Genomic DNA, 11,735 nt, shown 5'->3' with positions numbered 1-11,735 from the left:
CACACTACTACTATAAATATCACTATTAAATTTAAACAAAAGCATTTAATTAGGCCTACATTTAATAACAAGCTTTCTATCACTGTTAATACTTAATAATACTACCTACGACTCTGCATTTCAATAGAATAATTATTGCTATAATGTCCTTTCATTCTTCTTTTCTTTTTCTTTTTCCTTTTTTTTTTTTGAAAAGGGGTCCTTTCACTCTTTAAAATTTGCAAACAAACCACTTTTCATTGTGTATTATAAACCAAATTAAGATACCATACCCATTCCACTGCATTTCTACTTAGGGAATGTTTTTTGAACAATCCATTTAGGGAATGTTTGGTTTATAAGAATGAGAATTGTAATTATAATTAACATTTCCATTATTTTATTTGTTTTTTTATTTTTGTTTTTAACTTCTGTGATCTATTACATTATAATTGGTTATTACATTATATAAATAAGTAATACTTGTTAAAAAAAAATTAATGTGATGGTCATTACAATTACACTCTATTATAAAATTAATATAATATTATAATAAAAATATAATAAAAGAATCTTGCTCTTAGTATTTTGCTACATAATAAGTCCACCTCACCAAACATCCTTGAAAGTTTTACCATTGGAGATACTCTTAGTATTACTTTGATAAAAAAAAAAGAGATTATTTCATAAAAATATAAAAACAATAAAAAAATTACAAAAATACGGTTTCACGGAGTTTTTAAATATTTTTACGATTTTTTTGATTTTATTTACAGAAAATACGGCCTTTTTATGTTGTAATCTTGTTAATTTGTTGTTGATTTTTTGTTATCTGTATGTTATTTTTTGTTGTTATTTTGATGTTACTTTTATGTAGTTTTCTTGTTGATTTTATGTTGTTTTCGTGTTATTTTTTGAAAAACTGTAAAAATGTAAAAAAATATTCTTTGAAAGTAAAAATATAAATATTTTACAAAAAATAGTGTCTTATGTATTATTCCATAAAGAAAAGTATGCATGGTGTGTTAATGTAATTTTGACACAAATTAAGAATTCATAAAAGATTTACCAAAAATAAAAATAAAATTCACAACAAATAAAAAACTCAATTCGACATGGAAGAAAAAATTGATTTTTTATATATATATATTTCTTTTACGAAAATTCACATAGCAACCAACCGAACCAACCAAAAAATTTAAATGGCAACTAAAATCTATATTAGAACAACCAAATAACACAAATGGTAAAGTTAAAAAAAAATAAAAAAATAAAAAATGATATATGATTAACTCTCCAAGAAATTAATCACTAACCAAAAAAAAAAAAAAATCCTCACTAAAACCCTAACCCCTAATTCTTCCTGTCTACCGCGCCATTTTTGAAACCTAAAATGCAAGAATCTGAATTCCACAAGCTACAATCTTTCTGATCTTTATACGTAAAATTCTTTGTTAGCATTGGTTGCTTCTGTATTTAAAACACAATTAGCTCGAGTTTTTTCAACAATGTCTCGAAAAGTAGGTGAAGCTCAACCTGACGATGGCGACTCTGTCCCAGTATTGCAGCCTATCAGAATTCCCAAACCTGCTGAAGATAACGACAAGAAGGTATGTTTTATGTTCTGCTCGATTCCTCCAATACCCAGATTTTATTTTCTTTCTTGAATATAAATTTCTGGTGTATAGGGAATTATGTTCTATCAAAATAGTTTCAGGGAATTATGAAAAATAAAAACTCGATGATATTGGGTTCATTTGTATAAGGTATTACATCGTATGTTATTGTATAATATAATATTGAATTGAATTGTACATGTTTATGTAGTAACATGTTTAATATTGATTTTTATGTACATACAAATATATAATATTTTGATATAAATTAAAATTTAGCAGAATATTATAGAAAAATATGATATACAACACAATACGATCAAATGCACCATTTATGTAGTACCATGTTTGATATTGATTTGTGCATATAAATATACAATATTTTGATATAAATTAAAAGTTAATATCATATTATAGAAAAATATGATATACAACACAATACGATGAAATACGGTATACCAAACTAACTCATTAGGAATTTATCAAAAGTTCTTAATTATTCTCCTGTTGCATTTGGTTTTCTATTTGTTGTAATATTGTAATTTCTTGTTTTTGGATAGATTGCAAGCAAGAGACTTAAGGATGTTGAAATTTGTGTCCCAATTGTATATGGAACAATTGCATTCTATCTGGGTCGAAAGGCTAGTGAGTAAGTGTTGTTTTCTTGTTAAGAATTCATGTTTAAATTCTGACACATTATTATTTGGATATTTTCACCATAATTTTTCATTCATTTAATTAGGTCTCAATCTCATAAGTGGACAGTTTATGTTCGTGGGGCCACAAATGAGGATCTTGGGGTGGTGTTAAAGAGAGTTGTATTTCAATTGCATCCCAGTTTCAATAATCCTACAAGAGTTGTTGAATCGGCCCCATTTGAGTTAACAGAGTGTGGTTGGGGTGAATTTGAAATTGCTATCAGTCTATTTTTCCACAGTGAAATATGTGATAAACAATTGGATTTGTAAGTTGTTTATTTTGGTTATAGTTTCTCTTAATGAGCAGTTATCTCAGTACTAAATGATACAGTGACTATGTGAAAATGTCATAAAAATAAAATATAATCTTTAATGAACTTGTTATCATTTCAATCGAAATTTCAAAAAATGGGATAACTCTAGGGAGATGTGGTATTACTCTGTAATGGTTTTGTTTACTTGAGGTGAAATCTTGATATTATTGGAGCTTATAAAAACGTTTGCAGGTATCATCATTTGAAGTTATATCCTGAAGATGAATCTGGTCCCCAGTCGACTAAGAAACCTGTTGTTATGGAATCATACAATGAGATTGTTTTTCCTGATCCATCAGAGGAATTTTTCGCTCGTGTGCAGAATCACCCTGCTGTTCTTGTGCCCCGTTTACCAGCTGGACTTACTTTACCTAATCCTGGTATTTTTTTAAGTATGATGTTGTTCATTAATTTCTTTATCTTTTTACAAATGCTTTGAGTTACATTTTCTTATGATTTTGCAGTACAAATTGAAAATACCGAAAGGGAAAAAGGATATACCAAGGATCATCCCCTTAATCAGTGGTTCTTGAATTTCTCTGAGGCTGATGAACTCTTAAAACTTGCAGCTGCTCGGCAACAGGTTATTTATTCTTTCTTCCTTTATATGCATCACACTTATTCCCATGACTAAACAAGTTTCTTTCTTGTTGTTTTTTTTTTTGTCCCACTGTTATTTAAAATATGTAATTGGCTTATATATCCTTTTCCATTGGCTGCACTTAATAGAAATAACAAAGTTTTTCCTTTAGCTCTCTGCATATTCTTAGGATTTGAATCAAGGACTTTCCCTTATTATTATCATCATTATTATTATTTGTAAGGTGGACTTCCCTTATTATTAAATGAGAAGAAATAACACTTGACTATTACACTCAAAACAAATAAGTACGAATTTAACATAATAATGTAAGCAATTGATTGACTTATGACCTTGGTGGTGAGGGGAGGATTGGGGTAAGGTGGACGTCTCAGGTTTGAACATATGGGACCTCCTTGTTGTTTGTTTGCTATGTGCACCATGTGTGCTAGCTATGTAAAAAAAAAACGTAAATGAAAAAAACTAAAATAAAAAGGTTGACATATGACCAATGTTACTGATGTATGTGTGGACATTCTAACAAGAGGGAGTTTGTGGTAAATCTTCTGCCATGCTCTGATATCTTATTATTTATTTTTGCATGAAGGGAGATAAAATAAAATCCTGTTACTTTTCTTTTTTGTTCTAGTTGTATTTGGTTGTATGCTCGTAGGTCTCGACTTTTTGGTCAAGCTCCAAAAGTCAAATCTGGATTGTAGATGTCTAATTCAGTACCATTTAATACATCTTGTTGGGTTTAAGTTACTTTTGATGAATTGGTTTTTCACTTAGAGCTATATCTTGTTGCACATGCCAATTCACTTTGCATAAATGCTTGTGATTCATTGGCTCTATCTCAAGTACATGCTTGATTCATCTGATGTGCATGAACATATTGTTGTTTATGGAAAGTAGTGGATTATATAGTCCTAACAATGTATACAATCTATCTGGTAGGTGCAAGATCACATTATGAAGCTGAAAAGACAGTTGAGCTCAATGGATGGATTACCTCAGCTGTCAAAACCACCCTCTGGATTCGAATGAATATACATGAACATGGTAGATTGTAGTTCGAGTTTTCTCATCAGTGTAAAGCATTGGAGTGTTAGCTAGCACTTGTGATTATTAGATGTGATCATGTGTATTCTCTCTTGATTTTAGAAGTATGTAGTATGTGTAAATTTGTATTAGTATGTGAAGCTTTTAGAGCTAACTAAAATTTAATGTGCAAACAACAACGATTAGCTACATGGAATGATGCCTTCAATGTAACCTATGGATTTGCATTTAATTTTCATTTTCTCTTTTCATTTAAAAGAGAAATAGAACTTTAGTCCTAATGAAAATATTGCTTCTCTCTTCATGTATCGAAATGGATTAACAATTGGAAATGTGTATTGTACATTGCTTCTCCCGTCTTCGGAGTTAATACTTGGTGAAATGAGTGCAAAGAGGCTCTGGTGCTATTTCTACTAAATTTTTTATTCACAGAATGACTTTTCTTTTGAATCAAAGCTAGAATTGGAACTAGCAGAAATGGAAGGATCAACATGTATATGGCATCATCACATTATCGAAACTGGGATTGGTGTGTACCATAGTTATTACTTCTTTGTAACAGAGCTAATTTCAGGTAACCAACCTATCTATCTGTTGCTATTATTATTATACATGTTTAAACTGAGGCCATCTCTTTTCATGTTCTGTTTTAGTTGTCAACTCACATTACTCATGTTTGCTGTCCTTTGATATTCTGAATACTTGTATGAAAAATGTTAATCCCAAATTTATAATTATGAAAACAACTCTTTACCGATTTGAGAATAATTGAAAAGAATACAATACCCAACTTTGTTATATCTATCTTGGGTGCAATTCACCTAGCTTTGTGAGTTGGAAAAAAAATGTTCTGGAACTGTGTCCTGTCAATGCACATGGGGTTAATAAAGTCTTAATCATATCTCTGCCTGGACTGATATTACATCACCAATCTGTTTTGTTTTCTAGTAACTACATATACTTGAGTTTGTGAATTAAGAGACAAAGTGTAGTTTATATTCCTCTCAGTCTCACTGTAATAGCTACAGGTTTGAATGTAATGAACAAAGTAGTAGAGTTCAAGAACTAGTTGAAGGAGTAGATATGAGTATGATTGTACAATATCAAGGTACAGAGAGTATTTTGATATGGTCAGAAATGCTAAGCTGGCTGGCTGCTTAGAGTGTCAATGCTCATATGCTCATAGCAGCAGCCCCCTCACTAATTTGTCTTTATAAAACTTTCTGCAGACAAAGTAACATGGCCTTCACATGTTTATAAATTTATTTTTTAAGTTAGGGGTCAACATCTTACCAAAATGAAATGCCTTTTGTTGATTGTCAATGGTTTTTAGCCTCATTGACAATGATGTGTTATCCTCTGTCTGAATTCTATCTATCTTCCATTGTTATCCATATTCATCGTGGAAAGAACATGGCAAGCCATTTCTATATACCATACCCCCTTAATATAATCCTTTTGATTAAGAATATCTACTATATTGGAGTAGTAGAGTAGTTTTAACATGCTGAAAATGTGTAAACATAACTGCTTGAACTGTTTTACATTGAAGGAGTTTGTGTTGTTGAGCACAGACTCTTTGAGTTTAATTTAGAGAGAGAGAAAGAAAATACAAAAGGGAACCAATGCTGACAGATAGATAGACTGGCTATATAGCTCCAAAAGATAGAGTTTTTCAGCCTTGGAACATGGGGAAATAAATCTCTTGAATTTATGAGAAAATGCGGCTAGTGGTGAATGGTGATGGTGCTCATTTTTAGGAGAGGAATGTATGTTTGTGTGTATAAAAACTTCTTCTGTCATTGTATATATATATATATCGACAGCTGTCATTTTGTGATTTGTCAATTTCTTACATATCTCATTACTTGCAGCAAGAGAAAACTTAATAAATTTTCAAAACTAAGCTTTCTAATATTCCAACTAACATCTCCTAGATTAAATGTATGTAATAAGTTAGGCACTCTTTGAATCACCACATTTGATTTTGTTTTCATTATTAAAAAATGGAATGCATTTTATTATGTTTAATAAGCTTTGTAGGATGTACTTTGACTTCTAACCGTTAGATCAATGCGATCGTGATCCAATGGTTCCGGACACAGGACAAAATCCTCCATATAAATTGGTTGGAAGGGAGCAAAGTTTAATAGAGTTAGGAATGTGTCTCCCAGGTTGGTCAGAGAAATGAATGGAAGAACTTGGGTACCCTTTAAATGATAAATCAAAATGTTGTACACCTATATTTGGAAAAACTAGTTATAGTTTCCAAAAGATGTGTAGCCAAATTTGTGTTGAGGGTGTAGAGCACTAAATAAAACATATAATTATCTTGTAATATACATTATAGTATGGTAAAATGTTGTGGTGGTAACTGAACTAACATAACTGAATGTTGGAGTATTTTGGACCACTTTTAAGATATGAAATCTGAATGATTGAAAGTGTGATCCTCCTCACTACTACTCATCATCATCATCATCATCACCTCAGACACTTGGTTTTTCTGCTAGATTCATGCTCCTTTATATACATATTTATATCTATATATATATAAATAGTATCTACCTAGCTGCTCACCAATTTATGGTTGAACTGCACCAAGCTTCTAATAATTAATAATATATGTATTATATATAGCTACCACTGCAGTAGTGAATAGTGATTGGTTTTTTTAGTACATGAATGAATAGGTTGTAACTACATTTTTTTACATGATGGTGTATAATGTTCTTATAAATTTTTAGAAATTTCTAAATAATTTAAGATATCGAAATTAGAATTCAAATAATGCAAGCAATTTGAATTTTGATTTCGACGTCTAATTATTTGAGATTTCTTAAAAATTTGTGAAAAATTCTTTTTCATTATCATATTAAAATAATGAAATTATAATTTATCTATGTACCAAAAATACTTTAAGTTATCTAACAATTTCTCTCTAAATATATATATTTCTATCCCATCATAGAAGATGCATGCTACATTCCACATATTATCTGATTAATTATTAAATTAATCGAACGGTTATTATTAATTAATTATAATTGATTGAACGGTTATTAATTATTGAAAAGCTTGTTAAGTTTATTAAATCATACTTATTGTGTTCATAGACAAAATTTACAACATATCTCATTAATGAAATTTGTTTTTGTTTTTTTAGAGGACAACATTCAAAAGAGAAATGCTAAAAAGTATCAGTGGTATTTTAGCACTCTCCTATGTGTTAATATCGCTATTAATCCAAGTAAATATCGGGTCTCATATAATTTAATATAATAGTTTTTACAGAGTATCGCTAGTCAATCGCAACGCGACATGTCGAGAAGGTGCTAGGCACTACTCAGGGCCGGTCCTAAGGTATATGGGGTCTAAGGCGAAATCAAATTTTGGGGCCCCTATATATATAGTTTAACTATTATAAAAATGATAGTTCTAGTGTTTAGTGTAATGGTAAAATTTTAAAAAAAAAACTTAACATGTCAAAGGTTCAATTCCTCATAACTACACATTAAATATTTTTTAAAAAAATTAAAAAGTAGAGGTTGGGAATTGATCCCATGACTTTTTACTTTAAAGTAAAATCTTTAACCACTACACCAAACAATTTTTATTATATTTTCTTCTTATTTAACACTTTATCTATGTATTAATTTTTTTTTTACAATTTCGGGGCCCTGAGCGTTCGGGGGCTCGAGGCGCACACCTAGCCCGCCTACCCTCAGGACCGGCCCTGACATTACTGATGCCTAATAGCAATGCTCCATTCAAAACCATATCCAAATTGCAATCTGTGTGGGAAGCTATAACTAGCTAGCTAGCTCCCTAGTCTTGCTACCAAAGGTTAATTACTTGTTCTCCATCCAATACAAAACAATAATGTGTGAAAGTGATACAAGAATGGGTCATGGACTTTACACATACCCTTAAAAACCACCAAATGATTATTTGTTTATTTATTTATTTTATTACATATATATGATTTTTGGTTTTCGGTGGTGCACTCCTTGTTTTCGAGATTTAAATAAATTTAATTTTAATTTTTTTATATGATAGTGTATATTGTATTATTTAAAACATCATATAAAATTTTTGAAAAATTTAAAATAATTTACAATATAAATCTAAAGTAGAGTTTGAATTGTTTATTTAAAATAAAAAATAAATCACGTATACAACAGACTATTTGAATTTTATTTTTGACACATAAAATTATTCTAAATTTCTTTATAATTTATATACGTAATATCTAATTAACTATGGGTTATGTGATATAAGGACTAATAGGATTAAATAGTTACAAATATATGTAATTTTATATGTATGAAGGGTAGTTGTGATTTGTGCATATATATGACGCAACAAAGTCTAAACAATTAAAATTGACACATTACAAAATATTATGTATATTTATTTATTTATATATATTGAAATTAAAGAGAATCCAATGGATAATAAAAAACTTTTTTGGTATTGACTGTTGAGTTTAAGTTACAGATTGATTTATAGATATTATGTATGGAAGACCAAGACAATACATTTAATTTGTACACAAATGTTAAACATAATAATAAAAATTAAATACCATTTTAGATCTTGAGTTTTACAAAAATTATCAATTGAACTTTCTGTTTTATTAAATAATAAAATGAACTTTATATTTTTTGAAATTATACAAATAAGACCTTAAAATAATTTTTTATCAAAATAAAACTTAATAATAATCTGATCTAGAGATATTATGACAAAATTAGTTACATTTTATGTATTTGTTTATGTTAGAAATTATCTTAAAGTTAGTTATATTAAAATATAAAATTGTTAAAAATTGAGTTCAAGGTCCTATTTTTACTATTTTAGAAAATATATGCTCCATTTTATCATTTAATAAAATAAATAATCTAAACAGTAACTTTTACAAAATACAGAATCCAAAATAATATTTATCCAATAATAAATAATAATAAGTTGAAATTAGTATATTAATGTTTATCGTTAGAAATTTTCATTGTAAACAAAATATAATAATAAAAAAATTACAGCAGATTTTTTAATGAAATTGAGATTTTTCTAGTAAATAATTATTCTTATTTCTTAATCTCTTAAAAAATTGTAATTTTTCTAGTAAATAATTTTTCTTAATCTCTTAAGAAAGAAAAAGCAAAAGTTTCATATATTCTGTTGGATATTCCAAATAACACATGGTATGACGAACATGCAATTAAATATGACGTCATAATTATATGGATATCATATAAATATATATATCAATATATATATATTTAAAAGCGTACGTTTTTCATTGAACAACTAACCAATTTGTCTGTTTATATTTATATATATTATATTATTATGTATACTTCCATATTCACCCTATCCCTATCTATATCTAAAATCTAAATCTAATAATAAAAAAGCTCATACTATATATACGTAGTACATCATGTACTGACAAAATACGATTCATATATACTTGGAAAATATATAGAACACAAAGTATTAATTAATATTATTAAAATGAAATTGCTAAAGTACTCCATGTACTCATACATGGCATAATATTATTGGTGTAAGTAATAATTAATATTTAGTATTCTACACCATTAATGTAGTCAATGAGGTGTTATACTATTATTAAATTTATACAATTCAATTTTAAATTTTATATATTTTAATTTAATAAATAATATTAAAAATTACTAATTAATAAAGTCTCACTTCATAACGTATTAGACTTATTAAGATATTAAATTGTTATATGTATTAAGTCTTTTTTTTTTTTTTTTTTAGGAAAAATTGTAACTTTATTAATAAGAAAATTCAACTATTAATACAATAGAAAGAAAATCAGCGGGAACATCATCCTCGCTAAAAATACGATCTGGATACAAACGAAGAAATTTACGAATAACGATGTGCGTTTGTTTACAGAACGTTTAACAAAATTAATTGTGACTAACGGCAAATCGGCCATAAGAGAACGACAAGCCGCCACTTGAAGACCAAAAGGAGAAGGAATGTTCACCATACTTTGGATTGCCTGAACAACAACCAAGGAATCGGTTTCAAGCACAACCGATCCCCATTGTTTCCTCTTGGTTGACTGAGTTTTTAAAAAAACTTTTTTACAACATTAATTAGTTTTAGTATTTTTCTCAATAAAAGCTTCCTAAAAACTTATATAAAATCAGAAACTTAACCAAACATGATCTTAATAGTTTGCAAAACTACATATATCAAATGTCAACCCAAATTTAACGATCAAACATAGAAAACTGTTAATCACTCACAAAGTACTGCTCATAATTAATAAGGCGCCTAATACTACAAAATTAAATTAAAGGGGTCCCATGTTGTTGTTAGGACAAGGTACATGGTAGGGCTAACCTTAACCTGGTTCGAAGTAGTAGTAGTAAAACTACACTGCATGGGCTTGTGTACAAAGTTGCCTCAAGAGACAATATTTGTGGTCTGTTCTTTTGGACCCCACAACCCACATGATTTTGTTTTTTCAAATAACTATTAATTAATTAATTAATTCAACTTCTTCTTATTTCTCCCTATAAATTAATAATAATACTTGTTTCAATCTTCACTATTATATATAGTACTCTAAATTTCTCTCCCAAAAAAACACTACATAATATTATTATTATTATTATTATAATTATATGGCTATGAAGAAGCTACCTCAAAGGGCTGTGATGATCAAGCAAATCATAAAAAGGTGTTCAAGTTTTGGGAAGAAGAATAATATTAATATTATTGATGAAGAAGAAGAAGAGGAAGTGTTAGGGTTTTATAATAATAATAATAATAAGAATAATAATGATGGTGATGATATTCCAAATGATGTTCCAAAAGGGCATTTTGCTGTTTATGTTGGTGAAAATAGAAGAAGATATATCATACCAATTTGGTGGTTAACTCAACCTGAGTTTCAAACCCTACTTCAAAGAGCTGAAGAAGAGTTTGGATTTAACCATCATATGGGTTTAACTATTCCTTGTGAAGAACTCACTTTTCAAAATCTAATTTCCATTATCATGATCAGATCATCTTCTTCATCATCTTAATTATCATCATCTCTACCTCTATAATTATATATTTATATATATGTATGTATTATCTTATTTTATGTCTCTAGTTAGAGAGTTTTAATTTCTTCTTCTTATTTTGTATTCTAAGGGATTTTGTACATATATTATTATTATTGTTTTTGTTATATATATCTTTTTTCACTTAATTTATTAACCAGTTGTATTTTAATCTTTCTTTAATTTATTTTTTGCATAATTATCACGTGATGAATGTACAATTATTTTTACATAAATATCTTTAATTCTATTAGATAATATAAATAAATTATATTAATTAGAATAATAGTCTTCTGTAGTTGTTGGAAGTCAAAGTTTACATGCTCAGAAATGCGTGAAAAAGAGTACGTACCATTTTTTTTATATATTATTATTAATTAATTAAT

The 11,735-nt window shown here is 28.3% G+C and overlaps 2 protein-coding genes across 2 annotated transcripts; both read left to right on the top strand.

Annotated features, from left to right (window-relative positions):
* The first annotated feature begins 1,005 nt into the window (after positions 1-1,005).
* On the top strand, positions 1,006-4,563 carry LOC115715214 (transcription initiation factor TFIID subunit 14b). Its single transcript, XM_030644058.2, has 6 exons — positions 1,006-1,589; positions 2,156-2,244; positions 2,338-2,559; positions 2,800-2,987; positions 3,072-3,190; positions 4,145-4,563. The coding sequence occupies exons 1-6, from the start codon at positions 1,488-1,490 to the stop codon at positions 4,232-4,234; spliced, it is 810 nt and encodes a 269-aa protein (XP_030499918.1). The 5' UTR covers positions 1,006-1,487; the 3' UTR covers positions 4,235-4,563.
* A 6,288-nt stretch (positions 4,564-10,851) lies between these two features.
* Positions 10,852-11,515, top strand: LOC115714709 (auxin-responsive protein SAUR50). The gene has a single exon (XM_030643469.2). The coding sequence runs from the start codon at positions 10,924-10,926 to the stop codon at positions 11,326-11,328; it is 405 nt and encodes a 134-aa protein (XP_030499329.2). The 5' UTR covers positions 10,852-10,923; the 3' UTR covers positions 11,329-11,515.
* Positions 11,516-11,735: the final 220 nt, after the last annotated feature.

This window comes from Cannabis sativa, chromosome 4 (genome assembly GCF_029168945.1).
Source record: "Cannabis sativa cultivar Pink pepper isolate KNU-18-1 chromosome 4, ASM2916894v1, whole genome shotgun sequence".
Classification (NCBI taxonomy): domain Eukaryota; kingdom Viridiplantae; phylum Streptophyta; class Magnoliopsida; order Rosales; family Cannabaceae; genus Cannabis; species Cannabis sativa.
The sequence above is the reverse complement of the archived record's forward strand: the minus strand, read 5'-3'. Positions and strand labels throughout refer to the sequence as shown.